At 35.9% G+C, this 17,654-nt stretch overlaps 4 protein-coding genes across 4 annotated transcripts; 2 read left to right on the forward strand and 2 right to left on the reverse strand.

Moving 5' to 3' along the window:
* The first annotated feature begins 65 nt into the window (after positions 1 to 65).
* On the forward strand, positions 66 to 7,659 carry Ubc6 (ubiquitin conjugating enzyme 6). The gene is made up of 3 exons (XM_074103526.1): positions 66 to 327; positions 2,660 to 2,945; positions 6,414 to 7,659. The coding sequence occupies exons 1-3, from the start codon at positions 284 to 286 to the stop codon at positions 6,537 to 6,539; spliced, it is 456 nt and encodes a 151-aa protein (XP_073959627.1). The 5' UTR covers positions 66 to 283; the 3' UTR covers positions 6,540 to 7,659.
* Positions 7,660 to 10,109: 2,450 nt separating this feature from the next.
* LOC141439456 (uncharacterized) lies at positions 10,110 to 13,867 on the reverse strand. The gene is given in 2 exon segments (XM_074103747.1): positions 10,110 to 13,364; positions 13,367 to 13,867. Coding segments are annotated over 2 exon segments (3,297 nt in total). The 5' UTR covers positions 13,761 to 13,867; the 3' UTR covers positions 10,110 to 10,461.
* A 435-nt stretch (positions 13,868 to 14,302) lies between these two features.
* Blos4 (biogenesis of lysosome-related organelles complex 1 subunit 4) lies at positions 14,303 to 15,265 on the forward strand. The gene has a single exon (XM_074103525.1). The coding sequence runs from the start codon at positions 14,709 to 14,711 to the stop codon at positions 15,165 to 15,167; it is 459 nt and encodes a 152-aa protein (XP_073959626.1). The 5' UTR covers positions 14,303 to 14,708; the 3' UTR covers positions 15,168 to 15,265.
* dUTPase (Deoxyuridine triphosphatase) lies at positions 15,178 to 17,195 on the reverse strand. Its single transcript, XM_074103527.1, has 3 exons — positions 16,869 to 17,195; positions 16,452 to 16,588; positions 15,178 to 15,476 (listed from the first exon to the last, which is right to left on the reverse strand). The coding sequence occupies exons 1-3, from the start codon at positions 16,970 to 16,972 to the stop codon at positions 15,274 to 15,276; spliced, it is 444 nt and encodes a 147-aa protein (XP_073959628.1). The 5' UTR covers positions 16,973 to 17,195; the 3' UTR covers positions 15,178 to 15,273.
* Positions 17,196 to 17,654: the final 459 nt, after the last annotated feature.

The following is a 17,654-nucleotide window of genomic DNA, read 5'->3' on the forward strand; positions in this document are numbered from 1 at the left end:
GGAAGTCTCCTTGAACATTGTCACAAGTGAACATAAAATGGCATGGCAACATTTCCTCGCGTCGCAACCAATTGCTAATTTCATGGTCATCTGACAACCATCTCACTGGCCGTGACGACAAAAATTTTTACACAATAGCTACCACCAACAAAGAATCTTTTGTGTACAGGACAAACTGGTAGTAAATTACTGAAAATAGACTATATTAGAAGTTTTTTAACCTATTTACGCCCGTTAAGAATAATAATCATTTGAGTTAGTGTGATTGGTGCGTGAAATCGTAATGTCAACTCCTGCCAGAAGACGCCTGATGAGGGATTTCAAACGGTTTGTATCCCTGATCTTTACATCAATTCATATTTTTGTGACCTAAATACTTAGCAAAATGTAAACGTAAAGTTATATCCGTGTATTTCTTGAAAAAGTAGTGCTGAATCATCAAATTACATCACTGTCGTTTTCATCGATTTCTATTCTGTTCTACATATTTATCCTGCTATGAGTTATGTCTGGTCAAGTTCTGGGTGCCTTTTTGAGGGTGACCAACAGTCATTGACTCTAAAAGTAGAGCAAGCGACGTCACACGACGATATTACGTCGTTTATTGCTTGTTGCTACAATATGTAGGTTATCCAAATGAATTCTAGTACTCTTATACTCATTACAATGAGTGCCATTGACAGACGTCTTCTTTGAACGACATCTAAAACGTACACTAACACTACCTAGGAAACTAGTCTCAGTCTTGTTTTATGCAAATGACATTGTATAGATTAATGTATTTTATCTTTATTATGTATTAAGTTAACAAAATGCGCCTACATGACAGCAAAAACCAAATTTGCTGTACAATACCTACATTTAATTTAGCAACTTGAAACTTATTCAAACAAAAAAAACTGCTTGTTTATAGTGTTTTTAAAGATGACCTAATTCTGTAAGTATTTTTAAGAAAACAACTAATAATTTGTTTACAGTCTAATTAGGTCACATATTAAACTACTATATTCACTAATAAATAATAAAGGTGTTGATAATGTCAAGAACATAGAATTCTATTACCTATTATAAAATGATTTGTATTTATTAGTAATACTTGCTCAATTAAACCTAAGTATCTATTATTATCATTATTTAGCGTAGAAGCAAAATAGTTGGCAGAGCCAATAATTCATTATTTAACTTTTGATCCACCCACTTTAAACATTAATATAAATACTGAATAGCCTTGGCCTTATGTTTATTGATGTTTTGTTCAATTGAATATTTACCTAAACCTAACAACAAAAACATTAAGGGTGTTCCAGGAAGTAGTGTCAAGCGAAAGTCTTAGAGTGAAAATCCACATGTGTCACAAGGAGATGATGCAGAGCTTACATTGAGCATGAAGGTGTACATTTTTTTTTTTTTTTAATTTGTATATAAAACTATATATTTTTTTTGTTATACTGACATTATATAAATTAATTACTTCATAATAAATATGAGTTGTAATTTTATTAGATAAGGGGGCAATAAGTTAAATGAGTGAGAATTTTCGACCCAATACATTTTGATTAAAATTTAGCATATGATCCCTTAATGATAGACCAATAAAATTAATGGTGTATAGCTATTATAGTAAGGAAGTTATTGAAGTTGGTTCGAAAAAAAAGTTGTTTTTTTTTTAAATTGCTCTTGAATAGTCTTTGTAGCATTAAGTCTAGGCTCACTTTATGAAATTCTTTTTTTTTTTTAACAGTGGTCAGTATTACGTCTTTTTCTTTTATCATGTCATATGATACTGTTATTCATCTCTTCATTAATAAAAAAAACAGGCAATCATCTCATTTATTGCAGTCAGTATGAGCAAATAGGTCTCAGTGGTCGCATTTTAGTAGAAAATTAGAAAAATGGCCATAACTCCTTAACTACAAAAAATATCAGAACATGCATGGGGGTGATTCGGGTGCCCCTTAAGGTCCTCTACCACTAGAATTTCGCTTGACACTACTTCCTGGGGCACCTGTATAACCAAAAGGTACTATGATAAACTTCTAAGTAGGTATACTTAAAACTGGAATTCAAGACCAAAAAAATCTACGACAATGTTGCCACTGAAATAAAATGTGTGTACATTCCTTTTTTTTAAAACACACGATAGAATATTATTTTTATTAGTAATTTCGACTCTATAATTTAAAGTAGTAATTTTGTTTACTTACTTTTACATAAATACTAGGCGCCTGAATAAAAACTTAATTATTTCGTAATTTTTGGTTGAAAAACTGGTATTGTGCTTGTATTTCTTCAGGTATTCATAACATTTGGTGCAATAATTTACAATTAAGATAAAATCAAACTAATATTTGATTTAATTTTTTACATACATTTAGCTAATCAACAAAACCGCAGAGTAATAGTGTGTAGCGCGCTTTATGGGGTTTATGGTGGCTAAATATGGTGGTTAAAACTGTTAAAAAAAATATTTCATTTAACCTTTTCAAATTCCTTTCCTGTGATTTAATATGAGGCCTATTACTAAGACTCAGTTGTCCCTGCGATTCCGTGCCGTCACCGTTTTTTAAGCAGTGGTTTGGTCGCCCCTTATAAGGCACGGAAGAGGGAACCAATTAACTGCATAGATGTAGCTTATATTTTTCTGTTTTGCATATTCCAGCCTTCAAGAGGACCCACCCACAGGTGTGTCGGGAGCACCCACCGACAACAACATAATGATCTGGAATGCTGTGATATTTGGACCCCATGACACACCCTTCGAAGATGGCACATTCAAACTGACCATCGAGTTCACAGAGGAGTATCCCAATAAACCACCCACGGTGCGTTTTGTCTCCAAAATGTTTCATCCAAATGTTTATGCAGATGGAGGAATATGTTTAGACATCTTGCAAAACAGATGGAGCCCTACATATGATGTATCAGCTATCTTAACTTCCATACAGGTAATTAAAACATTATATCTATTTTATTTATGCAAATAAAACTTAGTGATCAGTTTCTATTAAAAATAAATAAATAAATATCGTGGGACACATGACACCAATCAACCTAGTCCCAAACTAAGCAAAGCTTGTACTATGGATACTAGGCAACGGATAAACATACTTATATAGATAAATACATACTTAAATACATATTAAACATCCAATACCCGAGAACAAGCATTTGTATTATTCATACAAATATCTGCCACAGCTGGGAATCAAACCCGGGACCTCAAGCTTCGTAGTCAGGTCATCCGGTCGTCAAATAAACTAAAGGGCAACACACACAGAAAGCGTGCGCGGGTCGGGTCGTGTCCGCCGCGTGAGCCGCGCGGATCGTTGTATTCACACAGAGAGCGGGTCGAACTCGCGACGGGCCCGCAGCGGCTATCAATGTTGCCAGTTTAGTGACTTAGTCCCTATAAGTGACGACTTTTGCTAAAATCTTAGCGACCGCAAAAAAGTTTTGACGAATAAAATGGTTTATCTGGCGACTTTTGGAGTACAAATTAAAACAGTTCTAGAACCAATAATAGATACGACATTTTTGTCAACTCGACACAGAATTATACAGTGTCGCGAGATATATGTGGAAAACGACAAACGCGCTTGCGCACCAAGGTCAAACTTTATTTACTTACTTAATTAAATCCAATTTATGTAATGATGGGCGATGGATGAAATTTTAAAAGTGGCTGATTTTTTTTTATCGATAGGAATAAGCTTATACTAGTCAATGGAAAAAGTATCAGTACCAATTAATTAAAAAAATAAAATACTTAGATTTTATTCACGCCAAAATAAACTAGTTACTGCGCATGAATACGGTTTTTAGGGTTCCGTAGCCAAAATGGCAAAAACGGAACCCTTATAGTTTCTTTCGCCATGTCTGTCTGTCTGTCTGTCCGTACGCGGCTTTGCTCAGGGACTATCAGTGCTAGAAAGCTGTAATTTTGCACGGATATATATGAAAACTATCCCGACAAAATGGTACAACGAAAAATGAAGAAAAAATTTTTTTTGGTACCTCCCATAGACGTAAAGTAGGTTTTTTTTTTCTCATCCAACCCTATAGTGTGGGGTCTTTTAAATTAAAACCATTAGGGGGTTACTAAGACGATTTTTCGATTCAGTGATTTTTTTGCGAAATATTGAACTTTAAAGTACAAATTTTCATTAAAATCGAGTTTTAGGGATTTTTAACTTAAGCTTTAGGGATAAATATTTTTGAGAGTTGGTTACTCTGCTCTCGGCCCGCGCGCTGTTTGTGACGGCGGGCGACGGGCGCGGGCCCGCGCACGACCCGTCCCGCGCCCGACCCGCGCCCACGTTCTGTGTGAAGGCCGTCCATATACCGCCATGCAAATACGCCCGTCGCGGGCCCGCGCACGACCCGCGCCCGCTCTCTGTGTGTGTTGCCCTTAAATATTTCTTATAATTTTATATTAGGTACCTTACTTTACTTAATATACAAGTGTAACTATAGATAGAACATTATGAACTTTAAGATAGATCGTTGGTATAGATGATGATGATGATGATGATAGATGTATTTTTTCTCTTATTTTTTTTTTAAATTAATGTGCGAGTGTTTTGGTTTTGTACTGTAAACTTGCATGTGTTTTTATTCAATAAATCCATACTTAATATTATAAATGCGAAAATGTGTATGTTTGTCCGTCTTTCACGTCGAAACGGAGCAACGGATCGACGTAATTTTTGGCATAGATAGTTTATGGGCCAGAGTGACATAGGCTACTTTTTATCCCGATAAAATGCACAGTTCCGATAACCGAATTCTACGCGGGTGAAGCCGCGGGCAAAAGTTAGTAAAAAAATAAATACTTACAAAATTAGTTATAAACTTATTTAAAAAAAATTACCTGCAGCTTTATCTGCACCCGAGGGCATTGCATTTTTTTGAGATAAAAAGTAGCTTATGTAAATCTGCATTATTGTGGCTATCTGTTAGATATTTTTTAAATTGATTTTACTTACAAATAAACACACAAATTTTACTTTGTTGTATTAATATAAATAAAGAATTGACACTGTAGTAGAAACTGATTCTCTTCTCTTTCAATTTATTTTACATAGCCACAAAAATATTTCTATTGCTTCATAGATTAAACAAAAAAAAATGTGTGCCTTTCTCCAATCACCTATGTAATAACACGATGGCCACAGCATTCTTTGTTATTGTGCTGCTGAGGCATCGTCCTGAACGTTATAGCATTGCGTGCTCCCTTACGGAGCCTTAATGATGTTGACAATTCTATACCTGTCTTTGAATTTCAAATTTCAGGTCCATTATAATATGTTATTCGATAAAATGCTTTGAGCTGTCCTATCCTATCCTATGTAGTTGTCAACCTTATTTATTACTTTGCCCTTCAAATCCAAAAAATAATGTAAAGCCAGGGATACACTAGAGAACAAAATATCCCACGACAAGTGTTGGCGACATGTCAAGCGAAGCCGGCCGATTTCGCCTGACATATCTGGCGACACCCGACGTCGTTGGCTACAATCATAGTATAAGAGAACAAGTATGCACACTCCGACCCTTTAGGAGACTTAACTGCCTACTCCGGCGAGGACTCTTAGGGTTGTCTATCGATGTCTATTTTAGATTAATTAATTACCTACCGACAAATAATTTTAGTATGAAAGTTAACTTAAAATTGTCTTATATCTGTGTCTAGAGAAATCAGATTCTTTGCCGCTCTATTATTATTATTATACTAAATTTAAAAATATTATTTATAAATTCGCCGAAGTGGTGATGGCGACTGTGTAGTGTACATACTACTCATGTTTCCACATAATACTATAACTATATTTTAGTAGGTATCTATTACTTTTTGTGTCCTTGCACGAAACTATCACACTAAACTTTATACTACTAATTACAACTATACCTAATACAAAAAATACGTAAGTACGAGTACGCGAACGTAAAAGGTGATCATCTCGCGAAGCGAGCGCAAGACGAGCGAGCTAAAATCAAAACGTACGGCACCGACGGCAGCGCAGCCTTGACTAAAGAAAACTTAATCCTTCTTAAATTATCAGTGTGTGCGTGCGGCGGGTGCGTGCATACCGGCGCCAACCGGCGCGCCCACATTTAAGCCGCGCGATGTACTTTTGTTCGTAGTGAACCTACTTTGTTCTCTTTTACTATGCTACAATGTCATGTGTTGCATTGCAGTGCAAGACATTTGTCGCCAAGTGTATCCCTGGCTTAATGCAAATGCTAATACTTTGTTTGCATCCAATTGTTGCAAACAGAGTTGTCAGTTATATATAGCATAATTAATATTGATTGTGAACATTATTATTTAATTATTAAACAGGTCTTTACATAAACGCTCGTAATATGAATATGAAATACAAAATGACATATTATTGTTTGTTTGTTTTCAGTCATTACTAAGTGATCCAAACCCTAATTCACCAGCGAACTCAATGGCAGCGCAACTATACAAAGAAAATCGGAGGGAGTATGAAAAACGGGTTAAAGCGTGTGTAGAACAATCATTTATTGATTAGCAGGGTATGGGCGGGACCAGTGCTCCACGACAGGCCCGAGGGGTCTCCGACTCGTACCTCCATGTAAATTCATTCATTGGGACAACCATGTAAATTAAATAGTAATTACTCAACACAAACACCGTTTCAATAATATACCAATAAGATTTTTAGTACCTAATAATAAGAATTTAAAATTGAAGTCAATCATATTTTTTTATCATAGAGCCAAGCTAAGCTACATGCTTAATTCTAATGAACAATATATAACACTGACTCCCGTGTTAAGTAAATACGAAAATTAATTTACAGATAATTGTAACACACTTCCCTGAAATCAAATGGGTGAATGTATATTGATGTATCATTATTTCAGAATTTTATATAAATTGGTCTCAGCTAACTTCCTAATCTGCCCAACTAACTGTTTACTAATGTTAAGGCCAGCATCTTGTGCATGAACTATAATATAACTACGTACATACAAATTATTTAAAAAAATATGCTTACGTTTATTCATGTATCAATGTAATTTTTATTGTTTGGCTTAAACAACTTTTAGGAGTCTACCTGCCGATGATAACTAACTAATACCGACTTAATTCTACTTGTCTAATTAAATTGCATCAAAAGCCTTGTATTTACATAAACAAAACCATAATCAAGGCAACGCACTTTGCTAAAATATTGTAAAGATAGTACGTAAAGGTAGAAGTTAAATCATAAGAAGTGTCTGGTTAGTGTCTAAAAATTTAAAATATCATGTTATGCAATAATTATATTAACGAATAATTATACAAAGAATTTGAAGGAACAATTTCATGTCCACACAACTTTGCAATGCCTTCTATAACATTGTTTACCTAAAAGAGTACCAGTCTTATGTTAACCCCTACATTTGGATAAAAAATAACAAAATGTTTTAAATGTAGTGTCAAGATTCTGCACAAATGTTTTCCTCGAGTCTCATTCTGGATGATTCCTCTACCAATGTCCCAATGGATATAATCTGAAATACTGTAGTGATTTTCTTGTTTTCTAATAATGCTAAAGTTTAAAATGAATGTCATAAAGGTTCCAAGGACGTTTTACGTATGTGTAATATTTGTCTTCTAGTAAAATATTATTTTCGGTTTTATAAGGCGTTTTTATTTACCCCTTCCGTTGCTCTACATAGCAGGGATCTTTGCTGAACGTGCTATTTTTGTGAAAACAATAATAATCTGACTGTGGCATGCCATCAAAGCTTAGACTTAGTTTTCATGCGGAAGAGTGGCGGAAGACAATAAAACTCGATGAATTGCAGACATTCGATCATTATCGACGTGCCCAATTATGTTGCGTGCCATTCGTCCGCCATCCCTGTCCTATCGGCGGTTTCAGATTATCGTTTTATACGCGCGTATAAGCAACAACTATACTGAGCGACAAAAAATCTGGCCCTCAAATGTATGCAGAATCGGTAATGTTGTATGAAGGGTGGGCCAAATTTTGTGTTAATTAAATAACTGAAAACCTCAAACCATAAATATATATACATATTTTTAAGTTAGTAGTTGATTACATTTATTTTTGAATATCTTCATTATTTTAAAAGATATTAGTGTGTTTTGCTGCCAGTAATTCTACTTGTTGTTGTTTCTTTAAAAAAATTGGCTCTGTCCATCGGAGGACAATTTTGCCAGTGTCTAGTAGTTTTTGCCGTTGTACGGTAAAAAAATTCTAGAAAACGAAATATGAGAGGTAATGGTGGATGAAATAGGATGCACCAGTAATTCTACTTAATTTCTAACTCTACTCTCATGATTTGTACCTATTTGTCAGTTGCGCTTTGACGTTTTTAAAAGGAAATCACACAGTGGCAGCAAACGGGCCGGACCTCGCTAAAATATTTAATTGGCGCCTGTTGCAGTCGCAACTTTTAGACTGGGCACAATAAAAAAGAGATTTAATAACACAAACACAGCCTAATTTAAAACATACTGTAATCGATTCTACTCTCGATTCTGAGCAAACTACTTTCTGGTTTTCAGTTATTTAATTAACACCTTGTATTAAGCTCGTACCTATAAGCGCAGCGTGAGCGAGAACATATGTCCTTTATGGTGCGTCCACACCGGGCAAACGAAGGATATTCAACGTTGGCTCCGCACACTCGTTAATTGGCCTTCGAAGGTGCGTCAAACTTCAAGCAAACATTCGTTGGCACCTGATTCTGGCTTGCATTCCCAATTTAAAAATGGACGACGACGATATGATTATAATTGATAGTTTTATGTACTGTAATGAGCTCTCCATACTTTAAGTGACGTAAACGGCGTGAAATGTAGACGAGGAATACGGGAGGGAATCAGACGTCTACGCTACGCTCTTTCGCTTCAACCTGAGCGTTCGTTCGTTTCGTCGTTGGCCTTCGGCGACCGTCCACACTGGATTCGGTGTAATGGTACAATTCCTTTGATGTTACCGCCACGCTCCGGATCTCCGGCGAACGCCAACGGTCGGTCGTTGGCGTTCGCTAACTCGTCCACATAGCAGGGCTACTACGAAACACGAAGTTCGTGTCGTGCGGTCCCTCTGACACTTACACTATTTAATACGAGAGCGAGAGGGACGGTACGATACGATCTTCGAGTTTCGTAGTAGTCCTGTAGTACCAACGAACACATTCGTTGGCCCGGTGTGGACGCGGCTTTAGACCAAACACGCACAAATGAGGGCGTACAGAGGTACGCGTGAGGGCTACTACGAAACTCGAAGTTCGTATCGTACCGTCCTTTTCGCTCTCGTATTAAACAGTATAAAGGGACCGCACGACACGAACTTCCAGTTTCGTATTAGCCCTGCTGCACGCGTGTTCGATTTATGTAGCGCGTGTAAGCGCGTATTTCAAAAACGAGCGCATACGCGCAGAACAAACAAAACGCTAATCTGAAACCGCCCTATACCTATAACCATGCGACCACGCCCCATCTCGGCCATCTCCCATTAGTAATTTCGTGTAACAAAGAGATGTAAAGACGTATCCGCGGAACGATTTGCAGTAAACACTTTATTTTATGCCTGAGCCTGAGCAAGATTTTTATAGTAGTTTAAGGGGCTGTTTTACCATCCCCTGATTAGCGTTAACCGACGGTTAAATGTGATGCCGTCTCCGTCTATTCGAACAAAACAAATAGAGACGGCATCACACCTAACCCCCAGTTAACACTAATCAATGGATGGTGAAACAGCCTCTAAGTTTATTCTTCCCCGTTATGCAAACTGCCTTCATACAATCAGCAGAATGTCGCCACGCACTGAGGGTTGCGAGTTACCGGCAGGGGACAGCCCTCTCCCTCACCGCACACCTACACTTCATCACACAATGTACTGTATGTCATCACCCTGTGGCCAATTTATTTCCTAGTTGTTATTATTACGCCATACCTGTAATAAACCCCCCACACTAAAAATAAAGATACATAAAGTAACCAAGCCTCAAACATTTTCAGTGTGGTGGAGTGGCGTCTCGTCTCCTAATTTAATTTCTACTCTTTTTGGACCAACTCTTATGTTTAAGGTTATATGGTAGGAAATAAAAGAAACATGAAAAATAAAATATGATATTTATAAAAAGAGCATTGGATTCATATACAAAGTTTACCTACATATGCAATAAATTCGGTAATCTATGGAAATATGAATTTATTCTTCATCCTTAGGATTATTTAAAGTACATCCTCAATTTCAAATAAAATTATATTAAAGATCTTAATTAGCATTATAAATTATAAGACAGACTAATCAACATTTTGCTGTAACTGCTGACCCAGTTGGAACTTACCATACAATGGTCAAATAAAATGTATAATAATTAAATTAAATAGAATCATGCTACATAAACCACACTTATCACATTAAAATCTGAGTTTTTAAATGTTACAATCTTGGGATATTGGCATCATCTTGTTTTCATGTCTTCCTTCAATTTGTAATGTATTAACTCCATACAGACTGTCGCGTCTTCGGCGCTGTCGTGGCCATCCACAGAGTTTTGAATAATTTTCTTCAAGTGCTCAGAAGACAAATTTCTTAGTGCTCTTTTATATGGTGGGCCCATTTTATGAGGAAACATAACACTTGTGTCAATAACAGTGTCATGGATAAGTTTCAGAGCTTTGAAGTCAGATTCCAAACTATGACCTATCAGTATTGTTTTGCTGCTGAACATGGCAAGCATAGCTGCTTGTACTTCTAGCAAGGTTGTTTTTACTTCAGCCATGTCTTCTTCAGTTATTCCAGAATATCTTGTGTTATAATCGACAATAGGATGAAGAGGCTTCACAAGTGATTCATAAATCACTTTGCAGGCAGAGTTTATTACTGTAACTCTGGTCAAATCCAATCCATGTGTGGTATAGCACATTTCACAATCTAAAGAATAAACCCCATAATCATCTGATATCTTTTCAGGTGGTAAAGTTCTAACATATCCCTTCAAATTATCATAATCTAAATACTCATGTACATGACTGGGAGCTACACAGCATCCATCAGACATTCCATCTTGGCTACAGCACTGATATCGTGCTTCGCCACGAACTCTGTATTTGTTGTTGGGATGATAGATACATTCCTCTTTTACAGCAGCAAACCCTTTCTTATCTATCATAAATTCTTTCTTACATCTACAGCATGTTCTTATATTTCCTAGAGGTGGTTTTTGTCTATTTTGTACATAAATTTTTGCTTTCCCTTTTTGTCCATTAGGATGAAGTCTAGGAAAACCATTACTTTCAAGTTGTTCTTCAGTTAATATCCATTTTTTAATATTGCTGTAAAGTTTTGCACCACTGAACTCTTTTGAATCAATGAGTCTTTTATTTTTACTCTCAATACTCCAAGATCCAGCACTCCCAGTTTTTCCTGATATAGCTTGTGGCAGTTTCTGAAAAGCATTGCAATCTGATCCAGACTTTTTTACTCCATTGCATTCTTGCAGTTCTTTTTTGAGTCTACTTATGGTTAGTACAGCAGAATTTTTATATATCTGAACTGTGGAACATTTTTTACTAGTGGATAACTCTTCATGCTGTGCTCTGGCATATGCATCAACTGCTGAAAGATATATGTTAATGCACTGATCTATCATCATATTCAAATATGTAGACCTAATATTAGCTGGGATTTTTGAAGCAAGTGGTTCAAGGACTCCAGGTCTGTCTATAAATTTATCATTGGGCATATGTGCAACTCTCTGTACACCTTTTTTTACAGTTTGTATCACAGTTGAACTAGTAGATGGTTTTGCTACAGTTTGACTGGGTGGTATAGTTTTCTTGGCATTCATCATTGTCGCTGCATAAGGCACATGTGCAATACGTATTTTAGAGCTACTAGCACTTGAATTATTTCTAACTGCATCTACTTTAAGCAATAATTGATCACTATTGGAGGTGTTATTTGTGTTCATACTATTCTTTGCAGCATGATATTCTTTTATCTTGACTAATCTTTCTGCCATGGCTTGAGCAGCATTTAATTTAAAATCAGGTTTGATTGGAGGCTTCGCTACTACTCTTATGTTTTTGTCAGCTGTTCTAGATATTCTCTTCTTTCCAGAGACATACTCATCATCATGCTCTTCTTGTATTTTATTTTCCAAATCTTCCAAATTTTGAGTCTTCTCTGTGGGAACATACTCTTCAAATATTCTCTTACATTCTAAAGCTATTGTTTCTTCATCTGACTCAGAGATATCATATGTTTCTTCATCATTGTGGTCAACACTAATATCATCCGAAATGTAGTTGTTATCAGTGTCTGATATACCATTAATAGAATCATTATCCTTTTTTGATTTCTCTTTTTTATCCTTTGATCTCTTAGAACTATTACGAGATTTACTTTCTTTATTTGTCCTATCAGAGCTGCTTTTAGAGCTGCTGGAGCTTTTTGAATGCCTTTCAGAACTTTTAGTAGACTTTTCTGAATGCTTTGCCCCTCTATCACTGCTTTTCGAACTAGTATGTTTTTTATCTTTGTGCTTATCCTTTTTTTCATCTTTACTTTTTTCTTTATCCTTTTCTTTAGTTTTACTTTTATCCTTATCTCTATTTGAACTTTTGTGACTTGATTTTCTATCAGAACTTCTGGACTTCTTTTCGTCTTTTTCCTTATTATGAGAATTAGTTCTATCCCTTTTACCCAACTTGCTTTTTTCATGTGATGATTTCTTGTTTTCAATTTTATTAGATTCCGGTTTTTCTTTTTTACATATTTCATCATTGTTATTTTCTTTGTGGCTCTTTGATGATTTTTTGTTACTGGTATCTTTAGTTTCGATATCCTTTGTTTCTTTAGTTTGATCTTTAGGTTTTTCTTCATCTAATATTTGATCTAATATGTCAAATTCTGGACCGAGATCATCTAATCCATTTAGGTCATTAGCTAGTTTTTGTTTTTTGATTTCTGGTTCATCTTCATCACTAGAAAAACATGGAGCGAGGGACCGAGGTGTGGGCTGATAGGTAACTGATGGGACATCCTTTTTGGTTGCTACTTTGGCTGGCTTGTATTCTAACACATTCTTTTTTTTACCCACACTCTTATCTGATGGAATGTAATTTACTTTGTTCGAGGTCTGGTTTTCATCTGGGGTGTACTCTGGCAGCTCAGTCTCAACACCAGGTAAATACTTCTCTGTAGACTCAATTCCACCTTTAGGGGTATATGGATCCAGTTGTATAGTCTCAGTACTTCCCGGTGTATACTTCAAAGGTGGAGGTATGAATACAAAAGGTTTGGAAGAAATATCATTATCAAAATTTCTTTTGATAGGTAAACTTGCAGGTTTCCTTGGGTGTAAGGAACAGGGATATGTCTCTTCTTAGGATCGTTAACCTCTTCAGTGTTTACAGTGTCTGAATTGTTTATTTTTTTCAGCTCTGAGATAGGGGTTGGATTGTATGTAGCTTTAGGCACAGTGGCAACAGTACCCGCTTTGTTAGGGTCTTCGATGCTCTCTGCGGCGCTTACTTGAGGTAATGATACTGCCGATGATGATTCTGTTTGTTGAAGAACCTTTTGCACCGCCGCCGATACCAGTTTCTGCAAGATCGCTCCACTTTCAATCCCATCATTCGATGAGCTATGAAAATCTTTCTTAACATGACGAAAATGACAATAAGGTCTCTCACATAGGCCACTGTCATAAAAAGGACAGTTGAGTGCTTTAAAGTAGCCTGTCGAAGGAAGCATTCTATTCTGTATTTTCAATTTGTACAAATAAAATACAAAAATCTGAAAATAATAGCCACTATCCACTCCATTTGACACTTGTATCTGATCACCACACCACAGACAGCGTATAGTATCTGCAAGGCTACTACGAAACTCTAAATTCGTATCGTACCGCCCCTCTCGCTCTCGTATTAAATAGTGTAAGTGTCACAGGGATCGCACGACACGAATTTCGAGTTTCGTAGTAGCCCTGGCTACTTACTACGAAACTGGAAACTCGAAGTTCGTGTCATACGGTCCCTCTGACACGTATACTATTTAATACGAGAGCGACAGGGACGGTACGATACGAACTTCGAGTTTTGAGTTTCGTAGTAGCCCTGCTGCTGTAGTGATACAACCATAGAAAACAATTATAAAATGACATTTTAAAGTTTAAGCAACTATATCATTACCTCAAACAGAATTTAACAGAATTGCTGGACAAAAAATGTCGTGTTACTTACTGTTATTAGTCTATAAACCAACTCTTATACTAAAATTATAAAGAAGTTCATCAAAACGCACGAAGAAATATTTGCGAAAGATTGTCCTCAAACTTTAATGTTTATGTCCTTAGGCAATTAAGGTGTACCTTATGCCATACTTTATAACATGAACATTAATAATGTCATGGTCAGCCCCTCTCAAATTTCATAATACTCTTTCACAAGAACTAACTTGTGTAGAATGCAATGCAATGCAATGAAGGTAGCAATCGTGAGGAAGTTACAGCGAGAATTGTCTTTACCATGGTTTTTTACTGAAGAAAAACCATGGAACTCATTATCAAAGTTTTGCACTTTATACCACTTTCCTTTAGACAACTGTCAAAACTTTTGACAGATCTGTTAGATAAATTCGTGAGCTTGTTTGAGTACGGTTATCCCGACTTTGGAGTATAATAATAATAATAAGTATTGCAAGATGCTGGAAGAAGTGGTGCAAGATTACGCAGCTTACCTCAAGTTGGACCTATCAAGTGGATTCCAGACAGTCCAGGATGTTATCGACAACATGTTGACGCGGCTGGAAGAGTTAACAAGTGTGCTACAAATTATCAAGACGAAGAACAGTGAATGTGGATCCGCTCTTACGGAGGATATTACTAAATACCGGAGCGAAATAACAATATTATCAAAGAAAATAAATACAGTAAATGATGTCATTATTAGACTTACCAACAATGTTGATATTGTTGAAAAACAAGTGGAAAAGGCAGAGTTTGATTTCAGTGTTCAAAATGATAGCAAGATCAAAAGTTTCCTGAAGCCTTTTTTGATGAGGAACAAGGACCCTGTGTCAGCAGCTCCTACAGTTATAACTCCGCCTGATAAAGTAGAGTTACAAAGTGTTCTTAATAACTTTGAACAAAATATTGAATAAATAAAACAGATACATTATTAATATGTTTAATGAAAAAACGTGTTAATGAACAGAAATGTAACAAAATGAGCCTTAACTATATTAAATTATCACATAAAGGGTGTTATTATTGAGTTCCTGTGGAACCAAAGCCTCCATCTGCTCTCTTGGTCTCAGAGAGGCTTGCAACTTCCACCAAGTCTGGATAGAAGATTCTTTCACAAATGAGCTGTGCTATTCTATCACCTTTGGCAACATTAAAATCTTGATCACCATGATTAAACAGCACTACCCCTACATTTCCCCTGTAGTCTTCATCTATTACACCAGCTGTAAAAGAAAAGCGTGATTGACTATAAACCTCTGAATAGCTATAATTTTAGTCAGTGTAGAAAGCAGTTGAGCACTTAGTATAGTACAATAATTTTAATTGTTACAGTAACACTTCCCATCATCATCATTATAATTAAGTTCGAGCTAGCTCTCTTGTTGATGGTAGTAATCGCCATTTTGTATGCCTCTCTGCCAATGCCTTCAGCTCCTGATAAGACTATAGTTTCCAACAATAATAAAATAATTAAAATGGGTCAAATAATTAAATAATACTTGGTTTACTTTTAAGACTGACCAGTGTGCAGTGGACAATATTTAGAATGATATCCAAAATTTTAACTACATAAGTTCTCTAATTTGGGGTTAAGAAGTTTCTATTTGAGGGTTAGAAGAAACTAGCAGTTATTTAATAAAAAAAAATCTACAAATTTAGCACAACAGTTTATTAAGTGCACTTGGTTCCATTGGTGCTACGAAACAGAGAAACCAATGAAAAGTCTATTTTTACAATGAGGGTGTATGTGACAGGCTATTTTACACTAGTATTATGAGGTCTGTTTGATAACATAAAACATTTTGTACCTTTGGTAGTACAAGGGCAAGATTGTCTAAAAATTTTAAAAAAGTGATTCAGTTTCTTCAACTGTAGACAATTTGTTCCAAAAAAGGAACTAAAAGTCTTGAATTTTTTGTAATAATAAAGTGTGTAGTGTCACTGCAGGACAAATAGACAGACCTAGCCTATGTTAGGCGACATGGAAATTCACTATGTGAGAAATCTGAATTTATTCTATTCTATGGTCCTTTTTACATGTAGTAGTAATGGTATTGAAATTTCATTTACAGAGTTTTCTTAAGTATGTTGCCCATACATTTCTGTTCACAATTCAAAATGATCTACCTATATGAAAATCTTATGAACACAATAACATATTCATTGTCATATTCCTCATTTATATGAAATTTACTCACCTCCAACATCTATGAAGTTTTTAACAGCTAAGCCTGAGCGAGGAGCAACTCTGCCATAGCAGCCAGATGGTAATTCAATTTGCAAGTCGGTCTTAACCAACCCTTTACCGCGAGCAGGAATCACATAATCGTAAGCACTGAAAAAAAAAATTACCGTAAGCAACAATTAGTAGCCAATGATACAGATCCTCTCAGATCTTTTTCTCTCAATTGCGATTGCTGAATACTTAAAGGAAAAAGATGTATTTTGGAATACAAAATGTGATCGGTATTATGTGATCGGAATAAAAACCTACGGAAGAGGAACGACAATAATGTGGACATTTAGGTTATACAAGTTATGTGGCATTTGATTTTACTAATATAATTACGCCTAAAACCTTTTATAAGCAGCAGTTTTATTGGTTTGTCAATTACCTTTTTAAGTCAAATCCCGCAGCTTTGTCCGAACCTTTAACAGGTGGGAAAGCATGCTCGCTTAAACGAGTGAACTTAAGAGTAGTTTGCACTTCAGAAGGCATTTTAAACAGTCTTAGGATTTTTAAAAAAGAATACAGCTTTACTTATCACTAGGATAATAAACCTTACGGTTGTGACTAACAAACAAACAATGTTGACAATACGAAATGCTTAGTTGGGTTGGTTGTGGTTGATGTTGTAGAAGCAAAGAAAGGCAAAGGCAAATGCAAACAAAGGTAGAGGAGTAGGGGAATGGAATTGGCGCGAAAATAAAACCGTCAAACAAAACCACCAAGATCTCCTTTGACAGGTATTCTGTGTAGCCAGCTAAAATTTTTAAAAACTCTAGTTTTCTTTTTTATTGTCGGAATGTCACATAATGAGGGCTATCGTTTTTTGTCTCACTAGATGGCGCACTGTTGCGTGAGGTTTTTAAGTATGGCTTTCAAAGTCTGTTATTACGGGCGTGAAAACAAAGTTTAGATTAAAATCATATTTAATACACCTTAAAACCGTACCATCAAAATATCGAACATGCCACAGTGTTGCATAGTCCCCGTTTTGTTCGGAAAAAAGGGAGGACAAAGGTTTCCGAAAGACAAAACTGTCTCAAAACACAGACATTCATTGCCCCGGAACGCATATTTGCCATAATTAATTTCAGATATTACAAAATATTCACACAATTATTCTAATTATAAATAAACCCGCGTAGCTCACTCAAAAACTATGAGATTTGACATT

Source organism: Choristoneura fumiferana, chromosome 20 (genome assembly GCF_025370935.1).
Source record: "Choristoneura fumiferana chromosome 20, NRCan_CFum_1, whole genome shotgun sequence".
Classification (NCBI taxonomy): Eukaryota; Metazoa; Arthropoda; class Insecta; order Lepidoptera; family Tortricidae; genus Choristoneura; species Choristoneura fumiferana.

Bases quoted from the DNA above. Each gene is read 5' to 3' on its own strand.
- Ubc6 (XM_074103526.1), top strand. From the start codon at position 284: ATGTCAACTCCTGCCAGAAGACGCCTGATGAGGGATTTCAAACG. The intron at 328-2,659 runs GTTTGTATCCCT...TGCATATTCCAG, and splicing joins CTGATGAGGGATTTCAAACG to CCTTCAAGAGGACCCACCCA. The intron at 2,946-6,413 runs GTAATTAAAACA...GTTTGTTTTCAG, and splicing joins CTATCTTAACTTCCATACAG to TCATTACTAAGTGATCCAAA.
- Blos4 (XM_074103525.1), top strand. From the start codon at position 14,709: ATGCTGGAAGAAGTGGTGCAAGATTACGCAGCTTACCTCAAGTTGGAC.
- dUTPase (XM_074103527.1), bottom strand. From the start codon at position 16,972: ATGCCTTCTGAAGTGCAAACTACTCTTAAGTTCACTCGTTTAAGCGAG. The intron at 16,589-16,868 runs GTAATTGACAAA...TTTTTTTTTCAG, and splicing joins GCGGGATTTGACTTAAAAAG to TGCTTACGATTATGTGATTC. The intron at 15,477-16,451 runs GTGAGTAAATTT...TTTCTTTTACAG, and splicing joins AAACTTCATAGATGTTGGAG to CTGGTGTAATAGATGAAGAC.